General features: G+C 29.3%; 1 protein-coding gene across 9 annotated transcripts in view; it reads left to right on the top strand.

Annotated features, from left to right (window-relative positions):
* The first annotated feature begins 419 nt into the window (after positions 1 to 419).
* The window catches only part of LOC129918235 (resistance to inhibitors of cholinesterase protein 3), a 39,943-nt gene continuing 18,651 nt past the window's right edge, over positions 420 to 21,711 (top strand). For 2 of the 9 annotated variants that reach the window (XM_055998674.1, XM_055998650.1), the window contains exons 1-7: positions 420 to 551; positions 12,478 to 12,845; positions 12,936 to 13,043; positions 16,771 to 16,925; positions 19,922 to 20,062; positions 20,130 to 20,250; positions 20,382 to 20,402. In XM_055998674.1, the coding sequence (XP_055854649.1) occupies positions 12,665 to 12,845; positions 12,936 to 13,043; positions 16,771 to 16,925; positions 19,922 to 20,062; positions 20,130 to 20,250; positions 20,382 to 20,402 (727 nt within the window). In that variant the 5' untranslated portion in view covers positions 420 to 551; positions 12,478 to 12,664. Of the gene's footprint in view, positions 552 to 5,674; positions 5,762 to 12,477; positions 12,846 to 12,935; positions 13,044 to 16,770; positions 16,926 to 19,921; positions 20,063 to 20,129; positions 20,251 to 20,381; positions 20,403 to 21,711 lie in introns of those variants that run through there. The other 7 variants (XM_055998702.1, XM_055998682.1, XM_055998689.1 and 4 more) reach the window with 6 other exon arrangements.

Raw genomic sequence — 21,711 nt, 5'->3', positions numbered from 1 at the left:
TTTTGACAAAAAAAAAAATAGTTTTCAAATTAGGCAGAAAAAGAAGTTGATTTTATATTTATTTCACGGAACAAAAACTATGTCTTTCAAAGGCATTCAAAATAAACATTTTCTTTTGTTCGTGGTTCTTTGTTCAAAAAATTCTTTTGGATGTATTCATAAACTTTGTAATATTTAACTAACATACATTTTATAGCTCAAACTCAAGGTTTGTAAACCTACAGTTTAAAAAACTGTCTATGAATACACCCCCTTGTCAAAAGTCCTTTGTTATTTTTTGTATTTATTTTTATTTTTCAAAAGATGCGTCTAAACGAATCTTGTTTTAGCTATTTTAATTTAAAGCGCATGTCCAAATTTTATGAATGGTCAATACGAATTGCATGCCCTTCCAGCATCTCAGCTGGTACTGCCATCAAACATTCAAAGAAGAACCCAATCAGACAATCGATTTTTCTTGTCTCGAAATAAATTTAACATTTTTAGTGATAAACAGTGTTTAAACAAATTCCTGATTATCAATTTATCCAGGAACTTGAAGTAGTTTGCGTGTAAGTGTTTTTTTATAAAAGTAGCTTATAAAAGTTGTTAAAGTAAAATCTTAAGCAAATGAAACGGCATGGTTATATTTACAACAAATTTAGATAAATTTAATAATTAAGTTCGATTTAAGATGCAAAAATTATTCTCTACACCTATCTTTTAGGTTTTGCACCAAACCAAGAACAACAAAACAATTCCATAGAAACTAAATCGTTGTAGATCTCAATTGTTATTTATTTTTTTTGTTTGTTATACCTACTAGTTTTGTATGCATTCAGTAAAAGTCAAAGCGAAAGTTAAAAATTAACTTTTTAACAGAGAAAAACATGAATTTGTGTAAATTAAGATTTTAATGACTTAAAAAAATGTACCGGTACCTCAACCAGTGACCATAATTTAGATACACTTGGTTCTTTTTTAACTTATACGAGGAGCTCTTACTTCGCTGAAAGAAATTTGTAATTTATGCTCTCAATGGCGGTTATACCTACTACCGACTAACATTCATGTTAAGTCGTTGATTTTTTTTTAAATAAAAGTTGGATATTTTGTATTCATCAATACAATAATTAATTGATAGAAGCGAAGCGGTCCTTTGGAAATTGGAAAGTACCACGAAGAATTTAAGGTTGCATGCAGACATAAGTAAAGTACCTATCACTCAGAAATTTTCATTTTGAAATTCGGGTACCGGAACAAAAAATTTTAAAACAAGACCAAAATTCCAGCTATCGTGTCCAAAGCAGAGTTATTATACGCAAATTACAACCACCGCGACCCAACTAGAGCTGTCGTCACTCTTTCCATACTTGCAGCAACACATTCATTCAGCTCTTATTTTAAAGAAAAAAAATTAAGGTATAGTACCAAATCGCAAGAGCTATCGTATCCGACTTATTTAGCCGTGACAACGTCCATTTGAATACGATAGCCAATATGCGGATGTAGTAGCTTTATTTTGCGCAGAGAACCTATGCAAGATGTATCGTACCTTACCAGAACTTCGTTTGTGATAGCTCTTTAAGCAAAGAGTCATCATAGCTCCGTCTTTGTTTTGTACGATAGCCAATATGAGGATATAGTAGCTCTACAAGATGTATCGTAGCTTACAATAACTTTGTTAGTGATAGCCTCAAGCGAAGAGGCATCATAGTTCCGTTTGCGCTGCTACTGTATACTTAAGGTTGCATGCAGACATAAGTAAAGTACCTACTAAGAAAAACTTATCAAGGCCCAATTGAACACACATAATTTTTTACAATCTCGCGAATGACTTTAAAGATTCTCAAATCTGTTTCTTCAGTAGGTGACTTTAGTATTCTTTAAAATATCAAAAAAAAACTGAAAAACTGAAAAAAAAAGAATATTTTATTCTCAAGAGACTGATTAATATTTTGCATTAACCCTTTCGGACCCAGCGTTACTCTCATGTAACATTTTTTTAAAAATTCGTAAAAAATATTAAATTAAACAATTTTTAAGGTTTCCATGGCTTAATTGAAAGATAATAATGCCTAGTTACTAGATTATTACAAAAAGTTAGTCAAATATCATCCCTTTAATTTTTTTTATCGAAAAAGGAACTGAATTTCACATTTATTTTTTTATTTTTTTTTTTTATATATGGCCATAATTTTGAAAAAAAGATATAAATAAATTGCACAACTGGGGTCGCACGTACTTGCTCTTATGCTTAAAGTAACTATAATGTTAAAGCTTTTCATTCAAGAAATTTAAAATTTGATATTTTGAAGAAATTTCATAAGTAGTATAAAAAAATTAAATCTGTTTTTATAATTAATTAAACTCCGTTTTAAATTATCTTAAAAAAAATAAAAAATATGGCATTTTATTTCTTGTATAAAAAGGTATTTTTAGAAAAAAATTTTCGAAAATTGTAGGAGCCGTTTTTTAAAAAAATAATTTTTTATATATAAAAATTTTTTAACATTTTTCAAAAAAAAAGTTGGTATGCCATTTTGAAGAAATAATTAATTTACACATAAAAACTAAATTTCAAAATTTTTCATTGATTCGTTTTCAAAAAATTGATTTTTCAAAAAAAAAATTTGAAATATTTTTTAAAAAACCAAAAATGCGTTTTTTGAAAATTTTCTAAAATTTTAACATTATCTTTACTTACACACTTTTGTATAAAAATTTTCATTTAAATCGGGTAAATGTTGTACGAGATATTCAGAAACGAAAAAAACCGTTCTATGACAGGTACCGTTAATAACGGTACAAAAAATATTTTTTTTTTTTTTAAGTTGGCTCTTATGTGTAGTACTGCACACAAAAATTTTAATCAAAATCGTTAGAGCCGTTTTTGAAAAAAATTAACTTTTCTATTTCCGTTATATGGCAGGTACCGTTAGTTTTGGTCATAAAAAAAAAATTTCAATTTCCCCTCTAGGGAATCACCAAATACTGCTAACTACCAAGTTTGAAGAAAATCACTTCACTCGTTTAGGCTGCAGCTCCAGATAGAGACAGACACACAGACAGACAGACAGACAGACAGACAGACAGACAGACAGACAGACAGAATTGCCGGACCCACTTTTTTGGCATTCTCTATCATCGTAATGTCATGTAAAATTGTTATCTCGAGTTCGATTTTTTTTACGAATCCTAAACTTGCCCTATAGTACCTATATCGCAAGTAAAAAATTGAGATAGCATTTTTCCATGACATTACGATGGTAGAGAATACCAAAAAACTGGGTCCCGGAAGTCCGTCTGTCTGTCAGTCTATCCGTCTGTCTGTAAACGAAGCTACAGCTTAAACGGATGAACCGATTGATGTCAAACTTGGTATGTAGCATTATTTGGCGCCTCTCCAGAGGGGTTTTTGGAATTAATTTTTTTGGACCAAAAATAACGGTACTTGTCATATACCGATTTTAGTAAAATTGAAATTTCTCAAAAACGGCTCCAACGATTTTGTTTAAAAAATTCAAATGTTAGTTTTAAAACAAGGTATATCTTTCAATAAAAATTTTTTTTTTTGAAAATCATTATTAACGGTACCTGCCATAGAACCGTTTTTTTTTCAAATCCGATTATCTCTGAAAGTGCTTATTCGATTTTAACGAATCTTTTTGTGAAGCATTTATATAATTTAAATATAAACCAAAACCAAATTTCAAAAAAAAATAATTTTTGGATTTTTAAAAAAATGTTGAACATTCTTTTTGAAAAATCAAATTTTCGAAAACGGGACATTGAATTTTTTGGAAATTTTGTTTTTAGATGTTGATAAGTGATTTCTACAAAATGGCATACCAATTTTATTTTAAAATTTTTTTTCCAAAAAATTATTTATAAAAAATTAGTTTTTTAAAAAACGGCTCTAACGATTTTGAAATTTTTTTTCTAAAAATGCATGTCAATATATCAATCAAAATTGCATACTTGTTTTGGAGCGCAATTTGATTTCAGATTTTATTTTATTTAAAAAAAAACGAATTTTATTTTTTTTTTTACCTATTAGTAGGTACCTACATTTTCCAAATTTCTATATAAAAAGTCTTAAAAATTAAAGCAACTTTAACTCTAAGAGCAAGTTCATTCGACCCAGTCGTGCATTTTATTTTTTTTTTAGTCTCAACCCAAACTTCACGCTCTTGCTTTTTGGCACAACGCTGGTGAAATGACCCGGGATAAACAATTTATTCGAAATTTCCAAATCACTCCTATTGGTATTTCTTATATATTTTTCAACTTTACGTCTCTGCTTTGGCATTAGTCTTAACCTGCAGGTGACGAGAAAATGTATTTGCATTATTCAAGTATGATCCTGAAAAAGATTCCACAACCAAAATGATAAATCGGCACATTATGAACATAGTTTCCTTAATGACCAGTATTGTTTTTGAAAATACAAAAATCATATAGGTATTCAGGGGCGTACACACCATTGGGGCAAGCGGGTGGTGCCCCGGGGCCCAACTGATACCAGAGCCCCGACTGGAGACAATGCACGGAAGGAAACTTATTATAAAAAATATACCAACGATATTTTAAATGAATTACTTGGGACACTAGAGAGATAAATTACAGTCTTCAGTGCAATGCATATTGCATAATGCATTGGTAGCCATATATGCATGTAAAAAAAACAATATTACGTCAGGGGCCATACAAAAAATTACTTATTTGAAAGAAAAATTATGTATGGTTTTAGGGCCCCAAAATAATAATCTTAGCCACTAACAAATAATAGTATGGCGTATACGTACTTTTTTTCTTGTTTTCTATATAATAGGAGCCCCAAAATATCAAAGGGGCTCCAAAATTTAGTCTTGTCCCAGGGCCTCGGCAACTCAACATACGCCTCTGCTCTGCATGTATTTATTTAATTTCTAACCGATTTTAATAAAAATTGTTTCTATTTTTAAAAAGGCATGATGGGTGGTTAAACTAAAAACTGCTGTTGAATTGTATAAGTTCAACTTTATTTTGTTTTGGTAAATAACAAGTTCTTATTTGATTTTATATCGCATGTTACCATTCTTATGTCACGTACGATAATGGTACAATTTTCATTATCCTCCTAAACAAGTATACATTGTACAGGAATTCATATTAACGTTAAGTAAGCCACAATAGCAGTTCTTTCATATCGGACAAAGTAACTGACTGACCAGTCTTGCTATTGCTACCATTAATGGATACAAATTTCAATTATCATTTTTAATGTGTATCTTTTCCTTATCTTCTTGGAAGTCCAAGGCGAGCGAGCATACCTCTATTCGCATCCCCCCAAGTATACGAGAAAATACTTTGACTAGTCACTTCTAGACGTCAACAAAGATGATGATCGGACGACACGGGCAGCGGCGAAATAATTTTCAGAAAAGAAAACACATCAACGGAAGATATGTAAAAAAAAAAGAAGAAAAACAAATAGAAAAAAAAATTATAATTCCGATACAAAAGTATCTCTAGGTACACTACACTACACTACACATACCAAATACCAATTGCGTAGCGAAAATTTTTCTGATTTTCCAAGATTTTTATCTCAAGCGCACCGCGCGCACCGGCTGCTTTTGCGAGCATCTAGAAAATGAAAACAGCAGAAGAAAATGAAAGAAAATGGAATAAATATCTATGATGATGATGAGTATGTGACGGTTTATAAAATATCTGCTTAGGTGATCTAGTCACAAAAATTGGCTTGACCAGTTCAAACGGGCTACTCGGATTTTGCGTAAGGAGAATTTTATACGATATTATTTTTTTTTGAACAGCATTCCTTATATCTATTTAATTTCTTAACGTTTTTGTTCATAAGCAATCCATCTTCGCTATTTTCGATAGTTAGATACAAAAGTTCGTTAAAATTGAAACTGCTTAAATTGAAGATCATTAATATCGGTCCTCAAATCTCGGCCATAATTCGAACGTTTCGTAACAAAATTCTATAACAGTGAAAAATCAACACTCAATTTTTTGTTCAAAAATACTGCAAAATTATTTAAATAAATCGAATATGTGAACTTTTTGAATAAAAATTTAAATTTGTGTGTGTTTGTTTTGTATAGTTATGATGAGCTGATTGAGCTCTAAAAATACAATCGCTCAGGATTTGTTCGCATGTATATAAAATTTGGAAAAAAGTGTATTTTTGTTAATTGATGATATTTATCATTTTTTTTTCTGTCTTGTTTGATGCGATTTCCGTTTTTTTATGTGTTTTCCCATAAAGTGTAATATAATAAAAATAAAAAAAAATTCTTAAAGTTGAAAATTTGCTCTGATCCATTCATTAAAAAATTTTGAATATTAAAATCCCTTGATCTAAATTTAGTGTTTACATGAAACTGTGACCCAAATAGATTTATGCAGTACATTTGCCAAAATTTATCTAAATATTTTGAAGGATGTAGTATACACGAGTGTGTGCCTAAAAGTGTAGTGTCTTGGAATTTATTTAAAAACAAAAATATCAAGTAAAACATGAGTTATTTTCAAAACTTTTTGACATTGTCTGTTATGAGAATGTATGTACGTTTAGATTTAAGTTTATTTTCGGAAAATGTAAATAATTTTTTCAAACCAACTTTAACAAGTTATTTTTTTAAGTCCTGATTTTTCAATCATCATCATCAGTTAGAGTATGAAACGAATAATGTCAGTATAAAACATAGATATAAAAAGGAAAAAGCTCTAATGAGGTCCATCTGACTATCGAAAAATTTGCCCTAAATTAATTTTCTTACAAATTATAAGTTTGTTGTCTTTTAAATTTATTCTTTTCAAAATCAAACTTTTACTTGAAAAAAATTTTTTGTGCGTGTGTTCAACAGTAAAACCGTTCGAAAAGCCCAGTTTTATCATAAATATAGTTGTTCCCATTTATGTTTCAGTTAACGTAAGGCAAGCTGAATTTTTAGATCTAACTTGAGGTCTCAGTTTGTTCAATTAAAAAAAAATCTTTTTGTGAAAATGTGAATTCCCAATACCGTTTCTTCACTCAAAGAAGTGTGATTAAAGTGTATTCTAAAAAAACTATATTAAGCATACAATTGTTAAGAGCTGTATTGTATACGTAGTGATTAAAAAAAAGAATTATTCAATTCAGATGGGTTCAAAAAACTCACAAAACGCCGATTGTCGTGGAAAACTCGCATTTTTCAATGGCTTTCCCCGATTTGTATTTTCCCATTGGTGAATGAAAAAAAGTATAAGAATTAGTTCAGGAGACCATTACCATACAAAATACCAGACTTAAGCTGAAGTTACTTTTCTCAAGTTTTTGGAAAGTTTGATAAGTGTGTTCATCCGTGTATCTAACTGTTAACTCAGTTTTTATTAATATGCACTTAATTTTGAATTTTCTTTCTAACATACATAGTTTGATTATTAGATCCAAAACGGAGTAATGTTATCAGTAACTTATTTATGATCAAAGCGAAATTTTAAAGTAAGTTTTCATTTTCTCGAATGCCAAAACAAAAAGGTATTTTACTGCAGCTTCATATGAGAGGATTTTTCAAATAGTATAGGTTCACACTATTTAATTTGATTTTTTTTTTTCAATTGAAAAGCATATTTTCATGTAAACTCTTAAGAACATTTTTGTAGTTTTTGGTGTTAGTATGGTTACTGTCAAAATCGATATTTTTCATTTAAGGCTCTCAAATTAGACCAGTGCCGAAGCCTTCAAAAACATTAAAAAACAAAAAAAAATCATAGTTGGATGAAAGCCATTGGAAAAGGAGGTGAATATGATAAAAATTAAGGGAAAAATGAATTACGGGCGAGCCGAGTTCGGAAAGTGGTAGGGTTGAGTTTTTAATGGTAAAAAATGGTATATCTCGATTTCCGGAAAAACTACAAGTCCTATGGAAAAAAGTTGTATGGCAAGGTTGTAGGTAATAAAAAGATCTATTTTTTATTTATTTTGAAATTTTCCTAGAAGTTATCCAATTGATGAACATAATCAAAGATAATCATTTTTACCCAAGAACAAAACCGACTTCCATATATTAAAACTGGGTTTAATGGTTTTTCTAATAGTTTATATGGCAAGAACTGAACAAAACTGTAATGGGACCACACTGCAGGCACCTGCAGTGTGTCCAATACAAAAAAAATTATCAAAATTGGTTCACTCAGTCCAAAGTTATGAGGTAACAAACAAAAAAAAAAAATCACCCATAGAGAATTTTTATGAGCATGATGTGAACTTTAACATACTAAAATTTTATTTAATTCGATTGAGATCACTTTTTCCGTACTACCTAGGGGTCAGGGGTCATTTTCGGGCATACGCCATATCAAATTTTGATGTAAAACTGTGATTTCAAAGGTACCTAACTGCATCAAAAATCTTGTACTTAATCAACTTTGATATAAAGTGAAATTTTGTCTAGAAAAGAGCCAACAAAGGGTAACTCACGAGAAAACAATCAATGCGAAAATTTCTCAGTGCAGTTCTAGGTGTGTTTGTGAAGTGTTAATACTTTTTTTTCGGTGTAATTAAAATACTGAAAAACGCAATAAACAAAAAGCTATCCAGAATTTGAAAAGCAAAGTGCAATTGTTTTTAGTTTGTTATGTTTAGTTTGGTGAAACTAAATCAAAGAATTATTTGCAAATTGGCAAAACTTTGCACTTTTCAGAAAAGTACTTTTCACTATGCAGACTTGTGGTTAGTGAAACAAAGAAGGAATTTTCGGTTTTTATTCCTCTTTGCAAATTTGCATTTTTAAGTTTAAGTCAGAAATTGCTAAATGCAAAGTGGTTTGGTGCAATAGGGCCCTGGTAGCTTTACTTGTCTGATTCCGACAATTAGGCCAATTAGTGGGTAATTTTGCCCTTCAAAAAATGAAAACTTTGGACAATATCAAAAAAAATATTTTTGGTGTTTGGTATAAACTTGATATAACTGCATTCAAAAAACGTCCTTTAAGTTCTTATTCTATATGATACTTTTTGCCTATATTTTTGCACTATTTTCTTCATGAAAACTCATTTAGTTCAATATAAACTATACTCAAAACTTTACTCCTGGAGCCAGTTCTCCTTGCAACACTCCCTGTTTCCTGGAGTTAGCGGTGCCAACCACCTTATTCAAAATTTGATTATTGTGTACAACAAGAATTGCAGCATAGCAACATTCCAAATGAACAAAAAATAAAAAGAATAATAAAGTAAAGCGCGTCAAAATTGGGAGAAGCTTTCTAAGAGAATTCTTTCACTTTTCAAATTATACGACTGATAATGAAAAGTTAAGTTTTTAATTGGATCACAGTAATATTTGGGGACTTTTCATTTTGGGTTAAATTTTTTGCACTTTATTATTTTGTTGAATAGTTGCAAAATATAAAGTGCATAGTGGTTGGTGCATATGGCTCGGATTAAACGCAAGGTCTCATAAAATGTTTTTCAAAGTAAGAGTTTTTAATAAAAGTTTAACGAAAATTTTGAGCTGTTTTTCATAACTTTTAATTTTTATTAAAATGAACTATCAATAAATAAGACAATTCATTTTTTTATGAGAAAATCTTTTTTTAAACAACTTATGTAGCTTACTTCAATGCAAAACTTCTACTCTGAAAAAATACCTTGGTTAAATAGGTTTTTGAAATCAACAATAATGCTGACTTAAAATAACACAAGAAATTTCTCGGTGTTATAGTGGAGTAACTAAAGCTCAAAAATTGGCAATATTAGGGAACCTGGCCGAACATCTTAGATTTTGATGATCTTTTTTTTCAAACGTCGGTAATTAAAAATACTTTAAAGTCTATAGATTAAAAATCGCCGGTGTTGCCGTTTTGATTTTTTAAATTTTATTGAAGATTTTTGTGAACAAAAAAAATTTTTTTTCAAAATTTTTTCTTAAATTTCATAAATTAATTGATGCCAAAAGATTGTCTAGGAAATTCAAGGAAAAAAAATACATGGGAGTTAGGGACAATCTTTCATCGTTCAAGCGATAGATGCAATTTTCTTATTAATTGACTTCAAACACAAAAAAAAATATTTGAACACAACGGCAACACCTACAAAATTTAAATGTACATTTTTAAAAAGCTAGAAGCTTAGGGCCAATTTATTGACTCTCCATTAAACTTAAATCGCCATTAAAAAAGGGAATTTTAAAATTAAAAACCAATTTCGTTTAATTCAGTCTCTTTTAAGGATTTTTTTTGATGTTTGGCATCATTAAAAGTTTCCATTAAGGTCCAATTTATTCACACTCCATTAAATTTAAAGTCGCCATTAAAAAAGGGAAATTTTAAAATTTGTATGCGATTTGACAGTTTTATAATTTTTAATGGAGCCTTTAAAAATAAAAAAAATTATTGAAAAAATTTAACATGTGGTTTTTAAAACTTTTTCGTAATATAAAATGCATTTTTTTTTTCAATTTTTCTTGGCCACATTTATTATGATTAGAAATTATAAAAGGAAATGTCAATATGTATTACGGTTTATGAAAAAAATTAAAAAGTTTTTCATTTTCAAAGAACTTTTTTGAATAGAAGTTTTGGAAAAAAATTTAACTTATTTTTTTTTTTAAGTTCAACTTCTAAATATAAAATTATTTTTTATTAATTTAATAACCCTTGCTGTTGAAAGTTAAATAGCAAAAATTTAAAGTTCTTATTTACCAAAGTTTTTGAGAAAATCAAATCAACCCATTGAAATTGAAGTAATTTTTAATTTTTTTTTTTAGACTGTAATATATGTATATTACCTTTTCCTCATCGGAATTCAACTGATAATATTTATGGCCAAAAATTTTTTTAAAATAAATTCATATTTTATTAGAAAAAGTTTGGAAAAAAGTCATTTAAAATTTTTTTTTTAAACATTTTTTTTTAATTCTGAGTTTGAGGACCATTTTTTCAAAAACTCTTCATTAAATTTAGTGGATTTAAATCTAAGAGATAAGAATGATCTTCTGGCTTTTTAAAAATGTATTTTAAAATATTGTAGGTGTTGCCGTTGTTTTCAAAATATTTTTTTTGTGTTTGAAGTCAGATTGTGAGAAAATTGCATTTATCGCTTAAACGATGGAATATTGTCCCTTACTCCTTTATACTTTTTTTCCTTAAATGACCTAGAGAATGTTTTGCTATCATTTGTTTTATGAAATTTAAGCAAAAAAAATGGTTTTGTTCAAAAAAAAATTAATTTTAATTTTAAAAAACAATACGGCAACATCGGCAATTTTTAATCTATAGACTTTAAAGTATTTTCAATTACCAACGTTTGAAAAAAAAAAATCGTCAAAATCAGAGCTCTTCGGCCGGGTTCCCTAATAATTTGCTTTAGTTACTCTACTATTTTTCTTTGGTTGTGCAGGACCCTCTTTTCGAGTCCAAAATATACAAATAAAAAGTTTTCTTTGTAGCTAGTAGGTATTACTATTTTACATTATTAAACCCTTTTAGCAATGTTCGTAGGTAAATGCATTATAGTAGGTGCATAACGCAATGCACTCCTTGTAATGCCTTTGAATGCTTATTTATTTAGTTGTTTTAATTACATCGTATTAAGATATGTTAATAGACGGTTCCTTATTTAAAATTGAATCAAAAACTTTTACAGTACTTTTTTTTCGTCATTTCCAACAATATTTTCAATAATGCTTTGAACAAAAAAAAATATCTTTTTTTGAATCAGTCTAATACAACATACCTACTTATTTTTGTATTACCTACAAATGATTGTTTTAATATTATACGTATACATATATTTCGAAATTGCTTTCAAAAATGGCCTATTTGCATCTTACATCCTCTTTATTAGACAAAATAAATAAATGCGTAAGAAAGAATTATCGCTCTCATGATGTCAGACTCATTAAAAATTAAAAATATCTACATAATAAAAGTTTCGTGCTGATTCAAATAGATACTTTCTGAAAATATTGTGCTATTAATATTAAGGATGTCGTAGAAAAAAAAAACAGTTCTCAGAAAAACAGCTGCACAATGCAAAAAACACGTGAATAATATTTATAGAAATATTTATGTAGGTATAGAAAAAATTAAGTGCACAATTTTACAAACAATTTAATTTTTTGGTTTAAGATTAATTTTATACAAATGTTTTCATGATTAAGAAAAACCCTTCAACTTTTTTTTAACCAATGGTTAGTGATGTCTCTAAGATTTTTGTCTGATAGAAATAGTTATTGCGAAAGTAAATCCAAAATTTATTTATATTTTCTTAAAAAAAAATAGTTAGTAGGTATTTTCTAAGAGGAATCTTAAACAGGTTACTTGTTAGAATTGCTGCTAAAAGCTCTGAAATATAAGAAAATCTTGGAACTGAATAAATTTTGCAATGATATGAGTTCTCATATTGTTTATTCCACGGGATCGTGGTCTACCAACTCTCGCTTTTTACTTTAAAATAAAACCTATAATGTTTTTAAAATCAATTTTTAATTTTTTTTTTCAGGTTATGTTGACAATAAGGTTTTTACATTAAAAATCGAACTTGTTTAAAATGATTTAATTGCAAAAAAATTATCCATTTACTAACAAAATTTAAACGAAAATTAGAAAAAAAAAATCAAAACTAAATTAGGAAACGAAATTAAATTTTAAAAAATTCACACTTAAAAAAAAACACATAAAAAACCAAAATGAAGAAGGCACCAACTCAACCTGTGCATGGTAACGAATGTTTGGGTTCGAAGAAAACTGCAATTATTGTTATCACCGTCGTTGGATGCATTGCAATATTATGGCCAAAAGTATTTCATCCAATGATGTTTGGCGGTGCTTTGCCAAAACCTACACCAAAAGAACATCGTCTTCCTGGAGGTAAGTCCATCATAAGTATACTCAAAATAATTACATGATATTTAATTTTATTTTTTATTATTTAAAAAAAAAAAACTTGTTAAAATAAAGGATGTTGCGATGTCGTCCTTGATAGGGAAAAATTCTTAAATTCCACCCCATTTGAAGTTGGACCACATTTATATCGAAAGCAATTGAACTTGCTAACTGGCGAATTGAGTAGGTTTTCTTTTGTGTCTCTGTGTGTTGTGTTGGTTGGTTTCTTTAAATGCAACTGAGATTTTAAATTGTGTTCACTTTTCCGTGACGTTTTTAATTACGAGATAGTGTGGTGTGGAAAATCTTACTAACAACATGAAGAGTGAAATGTGAAAACAAAAACGCAGATGAAAATACATAATTGCGTTTCACTTTTCCCCTTCACTAAAACTCGTGTGTCAATTTTATTTGTTATAAATTATTTTTTTTTTAACAAAGCATTAATAAAGATTGATAAAATTTTTTTTTACTAATTGTGTGATTCATTTTTAAGTACTAAAAACATTTCATAAAAACAGAAGCAACAATATATCTACGTTCCATAAACAAAATTAAATGTTAATCAAGATCAACTTTATTTTGAAGAGAATTTTGTATGGGAACTTAGCTCGATCTGCATTCAAAGCTAAATGCGGAAACTTAAACTCATTAGATCTAGGTACTTCTTTTTTGAGATGATTGTAATGATCTCATCTTTCCCACTGTCTTACAGTTAAAAATATTCAGAATTTTAAGGAGAATGAAGATGCTTCATCGCTTAACATGATAGACAATAAAATTGAAAGCGGATAAAATTAAATGAAATATAGACTTTTAAAATTCACTGCTTTTTGGTCTTCTTTGGCCATACATTCATTAAATTTTTAAAAAAATATGGGCCTGAGTCTTCTAAAAGTGTGGTTTCTGAAAGCTTACATGGAACCATGTTTTTGTAATATGGAATCAAAGAAAGACTTCTCTTCTGCATTTTCAGGTTAAAAGGCAAAAAGTGAACCCACAGGCAGATTTCTACAAACTTTTGATTTTAAACGGCCCACATAGGGGTATTTGACCCAAAAAGCTGATCAAAATTACACTGGTCTGCAAGAAAATCCTCCTTTTAATAAAACTATACTTTTTCTAAAGAATTTTTGTATGCTGATTACGAATCCAAAGTCAGAATTAGCCTACCACGTCATGTTTCTTAGATATTCCCGTTAGAATTTTTTTTTGTTGTTTTCGAAGAAGAAGGGTCGCACGTACTTGCTCTTATGCTTAAAGTAACTATAATGTTAAAGCTTTTTATTCAAGAAATTTAAAGTTTGATATTTTAAAGAAATTTCATAAGTATTATAAAAAATTAAATCTGTTTTTATAATCAATTAAACTCCGTTTTAAATTATCTTAAAACAAAAAAAAAATATACCATTTTATTTCTTGTATAAAAAGGTATTTTTAGAAAAAAATTTTTGAAAATTGTAGGAGCCGTTTTTTAAAAAAATAATTTTTTATATATAAAAATTTTTTAACATTTAAAAAAAAAAAAGTTGGTATGTCATTTTGAAGAAATAATTAATTTACACATAAAAACTAAATTTCAAAATTTTTCATTGATCCGTTTTCAAAAAATTGACTTTTCAAAAAAAAATTTTGAAATATTTTTTAAAAAACCAAAAATGCGTTTTTTGAAAATTTTCTAAAATTTTATTATTATCTTTACTTACACACTTTTGTATAAAAATTTTCATTTAAATCGGGTAAATGTTGTACGAGATATTCAGAAACGAAAAAAACCGTTCTATGACAGGTACCGTTAATAACGGTACAAAAAATATTTTTTTTATTTGAAAAGTTGGCTCTTATGTGTAGTACTACACACAAAAATTTTAATCAAAATCGTTAGAGCCGTTTTTGAAAAAAATTAACTTTTCTATTTCCGTTATATGGCAGGTACCGTTAGTTTCGGTCATAAAAAAAAAATTTCAATTTCCCCTCTAGGGAATCACCAAAAACTGCTAACTACCAAGTTTGAAGAAAATTACTTCACTCGTTTAGGCTGCAGCTCCAGATAGAGACAGACAGACAGACAGAATTGCCGGACCCACTTTTTTGGCATTCTCCGTCATCGTAATGTCATGTAAAATTGTTATCTCGAGTTCGAATTTTTTTACGAATCCTAAACTTTCCCTATAGTACCTATATCGCAAGTAAAAATCCTGATGTGATAGAATTTTTTTGACTTCGGATTCTAACTCAGCACATCAAAAACTATAAGAAAAAAATTTACTTTTGTTTCAAGGAGATGAAAATCTGAAGCTTGACAAGGCAGTTTATCGAAGGGTTTATTACAAATAAGATATTTCTGAATAGAAAAATAGTATATAAAATTACAAAACACGTTAAAATTTTGTTTAATGTATTTAATTATATGGTTTTCTTTACATATTTGACTTTTTAAATATAATAGGCGTTGATATTTTACATATTCCTTAATTAAGGTGTTTTTTTTTTCATGTGGAATTTACTACTTTTGCTGTTTTTGTCAATTAGTATCTTAAAATGTGTTTAAACTTTTCTTAATAAATGCAAATTTGGTGTCATATGACATCATGTTATGAGAAATAAGTCCTCCAAATTTGAGCTTAATATGAATAATAGTTTTTTTTTTTTTGTACAAGGTCAACCGAATCTAATATCTATAATCTACCCATATTTAAAAAAAAATCATTTAAAAAAAAAAATGGTACGTGGTAGAATTTTTCTGAAGCCAGATTTAGATTCAGAAAAGTCAAATCTTTCATAATTTCAAAAAATTATTCGAAGGAGAAAAAAAGATAAATTTTGCAGACCAGTGTGTTATCTGTCGTAATTTTTAAACGAAAAAGTTTCTTAAAAAGTGTAATAAGCAAATACAAAAATGACTTACCATATTTTACAATTTGTACCAACCAATAAGATTTTTCAATATAAAAAAGTTACACATACGCCATAGTGATCCACAGTTACGACGCAAACAAAATAATTAAAACAAATTATCGACAAAATCACTTAATGTTAAATGTGTTTTTGAAAAGTATTGACAAATGCCACTAATGTTAAGTTTGTCTTTTTAATATAACCACAAAAATCCAACAATAAATTAAAGTTGCACATATTTTATGCTCTTGAAAAGTCAAAAACTTTCTTCACTTTTTTAGTATTTTGACTGCAATCAGAATTTAAATTAACACATGTTTTAAAATGTTTCATTATAGGTATGTATTTTGAAATGCACACATGTACAATAGGGGCATTCCATGAACAATGGTAACTTTTTATAATAAGGAAAAAGTGTAGTAGATGGGATTTATTGCAATGAAAAACTTCCTTAGAGACAGATAGCTCATTGTGAAGAGTTAGCAAGTGTTTGCGAACTTAACTCCTAAATCGATATTCACCTAGCCAAACTTTTCATCAAGTTTTAAGTAAAAATAAACTTAATGACTTAATGTCGTTTACGTTACGCAACATAGTATGTGTCTAATTTATGGTAACTATATTTGTTAAACTGAGACTTGTGGACGCTTCATTACATAGAAGGGATAATCTGAAATCATTTCGAAGTGTTCAAATCGATCTAAAAACTGTTACGGCACTTAAAATCTATTTCAAATACAAAAAAACATGCAAAAATTTCATTGACTTTACAATGGAATACAGAAAAACGCTTGTATCTATTCTTCCAAAGTGACCCAAATTTTAAAAATTTCCTGTATTTCTTCGTGCTTTAATCTCGTGTTCTTGAGGCTAATCATCAATACCTACCATTGTCAATAATTCCATTTGTGGTTTATTTGTTTCGTGTTCTATTGATTTTACAATTACAAGCGCAATGGTTTTTTCTAACCGTTTTTATTATTTTAATTAATAACTTCATTTGTTTATCCAGGCTTACGTCAAGAAAGACCATCGCATCTACATCCGGAATCTATATACCAGTCAATGAAGGAACGGGGTCGAGCAATTCCAGCAACACCTACAGTTCCCATTATTGAAAGGGCAAAATCTACTAGCAATCCACCCCCAAGAATCGTGGAAGGAAGAGTAAGTTAAAAATATAATTTTTGTTTTTAATTTTGAACCGAAAATGGATAGGATATCTACATAATATAACAAACAAAAAAACATTCTTTCTTAATCATATACCAGTTTTATGTACCAACACTTATAAAATTGGTTGTGTGTGTAATTTTTTTTTTTTTTTTTTGAAAATTAGTCCCAAAATGTGGCATCAAATATTATTGAACTTGTGCCAAATTGTTTGCTAAATCACTCTAGATTCTGTTCGGATTTCGTTCCATGTACAATATTTTAATTGCACAAACAAAACAAAAAAAATGTGTTGCTATAAATCAGGAAATTGTTTTGAGAATGATGTCTGACAAATTTTATTTGTTCTACAAAACACTTTGGGGAGGAGAATTCATTAAATTTAATAAAATACACATCACTTATTTATGCAGTATTGATAAGTTAATTAATTTTGTTAATTAATATGACTCATTTATCAAAAAACGCATACGATTTACAAGACTTATAATGGCCAATGCATTATTCAGATTCATTTTTTGTTTATTTTGTTTTTAACTAAAAGACAAACATTGAAAAATGAAAAAGAATCTGCATAAAACTAATGAAAATAAGTTCGAACTATATTTATAGACGACCTTCTCCATCTCCTCCTACGTTAAATTGCGGACGAACGACGACGACGACGCCAAACGACGATACTTTCAGAGCGCACAAATTCATGGTCAATATTTATTTATTCCACAATGTTTAAATAAATGCATATTTATACCGATTTGCCACATTAATCTTAATTTTTGAAAGACTTTCATTTTATAAATATATAAATCATTTTTTGACGGAATCACTCATCAAATCGCTATAATATGACAATAATAAAGCGACCTCAACGCCATTTGGCAAATTTCTATTATTTCAAAAATAGAACCAAGAAAGATATTATGAAGGAACTAGGGTCAGACAAACTTATTCATAATTTTTGTATGATTGATAATCGAAATCCTACGGAATTAACCTATTGGTATTCATGAATTTGCTTTTAAAGCCTGGAGAGTAAGAGGACTTATAAAAAATAAAATGCACGACTGGGTCGCACGAACTTGCTCTTAGAGTTAAAGTTGCTTTAATTTTTAAGACTTTTTATATAAAAATTTGAAGAAAAAAATTAAATTCGTTTAAAAAAATAAAATCTGCAATTAAATTGCCCTCCAAAACAAGTATGCAGTTTTGATTGATATATTAACATGCATTTTTAGAAAAAAAATTTTCAAAATCGTTAGAGCCGTTTTTTAAAAAACTAATTTTTTATAAATGATTTTTTGGAAAAAAAGTTTTAAAATAAAATTGGTATGCCATTTTGTATTTTTTTGGAAATTTAATTTTTGGTTTATATTAAAATTGTATAAATGCTTCCTCACAAAAAGTTTCGTTGAAATCGAATAAGCGGTTTCGGAGATAATCGGATTTGAAAAAAAAAACGGTTCTATGGCAGGTACCGTTAATAATGATTTTCCAAAAAAAATTTTTTCATTGAAAGATAGACCTTAACTTAAAACTAACATTTGAATTTTTTAAACAAAATCGTTGGAGCCGTTTTGGAGATATTTCAATTTTACTAAAATCGGTATATGACAGGTACCGTTATTTTTGGTCCAAAAAAATCAATTCCAAAAACCCCTCTATAGAGTCGCCAAATAACGCTACATACCAAGTTTGACATTAATCGGTTCATCCGTTTAGGCTGTAGCTCCTTATACAGACAGACAGACAGACTGACAGACTGACAGACTGACAGACTGACAGACTGACAGACTGACAGACTGACAGACTGATAGACTGACAGACTGACAGACTGACAGACTGACAGACTGACAGACTGACAGACTGACAGACTGACAGACTGACAGACTGACAGACTGACAGACTGACAGACTGACAGACTGACAGACTGACAGACTGACAGACTGACAGACTGACAGACTGACAGACTGACAGACTGACAGACTGACAGACTGACAGACTGACAGACTGACAGACTGACAGACTGACAGACTGACAGACTGACAGACTGACAGACTGACAGACTGACAGACTGACAGACTGACAGACTGACAGACTGACAGACTGACAGACTGACAGACTGACAGACTGACAGACTGACAGACTGACAGACTGACAGACTGACAGACTGACAGACTGACAGACTGACAGACTGACAGACTGACAGACTGACAGACAGACAGACTGACAGACTGACAGACTGACAGACTGACAGACTGACAGACAGACAGACAGACGGACTTCCGGGACCCACTTTTTTGGCATTGTCTACCATCGTAATGTCATGGAAAAATGTTATCTCAACTTTTTTTTTTTGTACGAATGCATAACTTGATATATAGTACCTATATCGCAAGTAATAAAAGTCCAAAATGTGCTTTTTGGGACTTATCATAGATCTGAATTCTCGTTTCTAGTTCCAATGTTTTAAGTAATAACAATTTCGATTTTTGTGAACATTTAATTTTTTACTCAGGTTATTAGACCTTTTAAGTAATTAAGTTCGTCGGTGGTTCCAAGGAACATTGGGCTTTAACTTAACTTGCGCGCCATCGTATGTGGTTTGGTTTTCGGAAACGTGTTTCAGCTCCCGCCAGTTTTTTTTCCAAGTTTCACTGACTCTTTTTCTAGTTTCACCGCCATGATTTTTCTTGGTCTTCCGAATCTTTTGCCTTCTCGAGTGAGCGGGTTTGCAATGCAGTTCTTGCCTGTTCGAAGCGCAAGCGTCTGCACAATATAATGCCATTTACGACATCGTAAATGACTTCCTGAATCCTGACCACTTCTCGTATGTAGTTCTTCTTTAGATATAGGATGGGGTCAGAAAATTCTTAAGGCGTAACTCGTAATGGAATTTTCAAAGTCCTCCACATAATTTATAAAATAAATTTCTCATTTGACCAAATAAATGATATACAATCAATTAATTTAAACTTTTTTTTTTCATTTAGCCTGGACCTATTCCTGGTATGCGTCCTCCAATGGGAGCTGGTTCTGTTCACCAGGCCCAACCAAAAGGAAGCAGTATGGGACTTATAATGCCATTGTACACAATAGGAATAATAGTTTTCTTCGTTTACACAATTATGAAGGTATCTACCCTATAAATATTTATATCTATCAATATAATTTCCATTTTATTTTTCATTATAAATGTAGATTGTCTTCAAAAAACCAATTCCCAATGCACCATACGGGCCAGCACCAGCTGATCCTACCTTCAGAAAAGAAGTGTTTGGCCAAGATAAAAAAGCTGACGAACAAAATGGCACCAAATTAGGCAAGTTTTTTTGTGTTTTTTTATTTGTGTATGCTTTTGCTGACAATCCGTTTTAATGTAAAACTTTTTCAATCAATATTGAATACAAAAATAATTTCATATATCATTAAACTCCCCTAAAAAAATATCAGGGTGGAGAGAACATCATACAAGTAAGCTCATTGTAGTGGTTGAATACTTTTTAAAAATTTTTTTTATTCATACATTTTCTTATTTTTCGTCATTTATTAATTAATTACAAATTTTAAAATATGTCCTTTTTTCATAATACTTGATAAAAAAAAATGTAAGATGAATGTATGTTGTAATACTAAAGGCAAAATACTTGCAGCATAATGTATGCTTTTCTATGAAAAAAAAAACTTTTAACAATATTTTTAAAATTTTTTTTAGAGCCAATTTTTCAATCTTCTAATAAACAGTCAGTTAACTGTTCGACGAATAAAGTTATTAAGCTCATAAACAATCAGATAAAAACATTGAATTTTTCAATCAAGAATAATTTATTCTACAGAATAACAAAAAAAAAATTGTCAGATTCAAAAATATTTAAAATTAAACGTCATTTTTATTCATGATTGTTTTTGTTTTCTTGTATTCCACTGTATTTTTTTCAAAATTCTTTCAAAACAGCATTGACAACTGACACAATATTTTTGTTGAGATTATTCCTGAGAATAATTTTTATTCGTCTCTGAAAGAAGCAGATAGTTTTATTCTTAGGAATAAGCTATATCAGCTTGTTGAAAAATTGATTTTTTCTCTATCCTTAGGAATAAGTACTAACTGACTGTTTAACTGACTATTGAAAAATTGGCCCTTAGTTAAATATTTTATTATAAGTTGACAACCGATTTAATCGTCGAATGTCTTTAAAGATTAAAATAAGCTGTTTAAAAAGGTATTTTTGGATACCCTTTTTGACAGCACCAGCGCGAGCTACAGCGTCTTTATTTTTTTTTAGTAATGGAAATTATATCTTATTTTATAAAACTTTATCCATGGTTCCCCAAATATTTACTTTACCAACTTGTGTAATGGTAAAGATACGAGCAGAATCAAACTCACTTGCGTATTGACTCGCACGTTCATAAATTATAAAGTAAATGACAGGAGCTTTTCAATTTTCAATTGGAGCAATTACTTGTGGAAAACCCTGAAGAACTTTTTTTAAATGCGTAAATTAAGTTCATCAAAGAGGTAAAAGTTGCTTATTGTCACCTTTTGGTGTTTTAAAAAAATTGGTGAAAAAAAAAAAACAAAATAAAAAAAGCTTCATCTATCAATGAAATAACTTCTCCAGTCTAAGTAGAACAATTAAAGTATGACTCATAATATGGCCTATAAAATAAATAAAATATAATGAAAAAAAATATAATAGAACTGACAAAATTAACCCTCTGTCGGCACACGGGTGCGAATTTGGCAGGACAAAAATAAAATCTGGTCACAAAAAACTGT

The sequence above is a fragment of the Episyrphus balteatus genome, chromosome 1 (genome assembly GCF_945859705.1).
Source record: "Episyrphus balteatus chromosome 1, idEpiBalt1.1, whole genome shotgun sequence".
NCBI lineage: Eukaryota > Metazoa > Arthropoda > Insecta > Diptera > Syrphidae > Episyrphus > Episyrphus balteatus.
The sequence above is the reverse complement of the archived record's forward strand: the minus strand, read 5'-3'. Positions and strand labels throughout refer to the sequence as shown.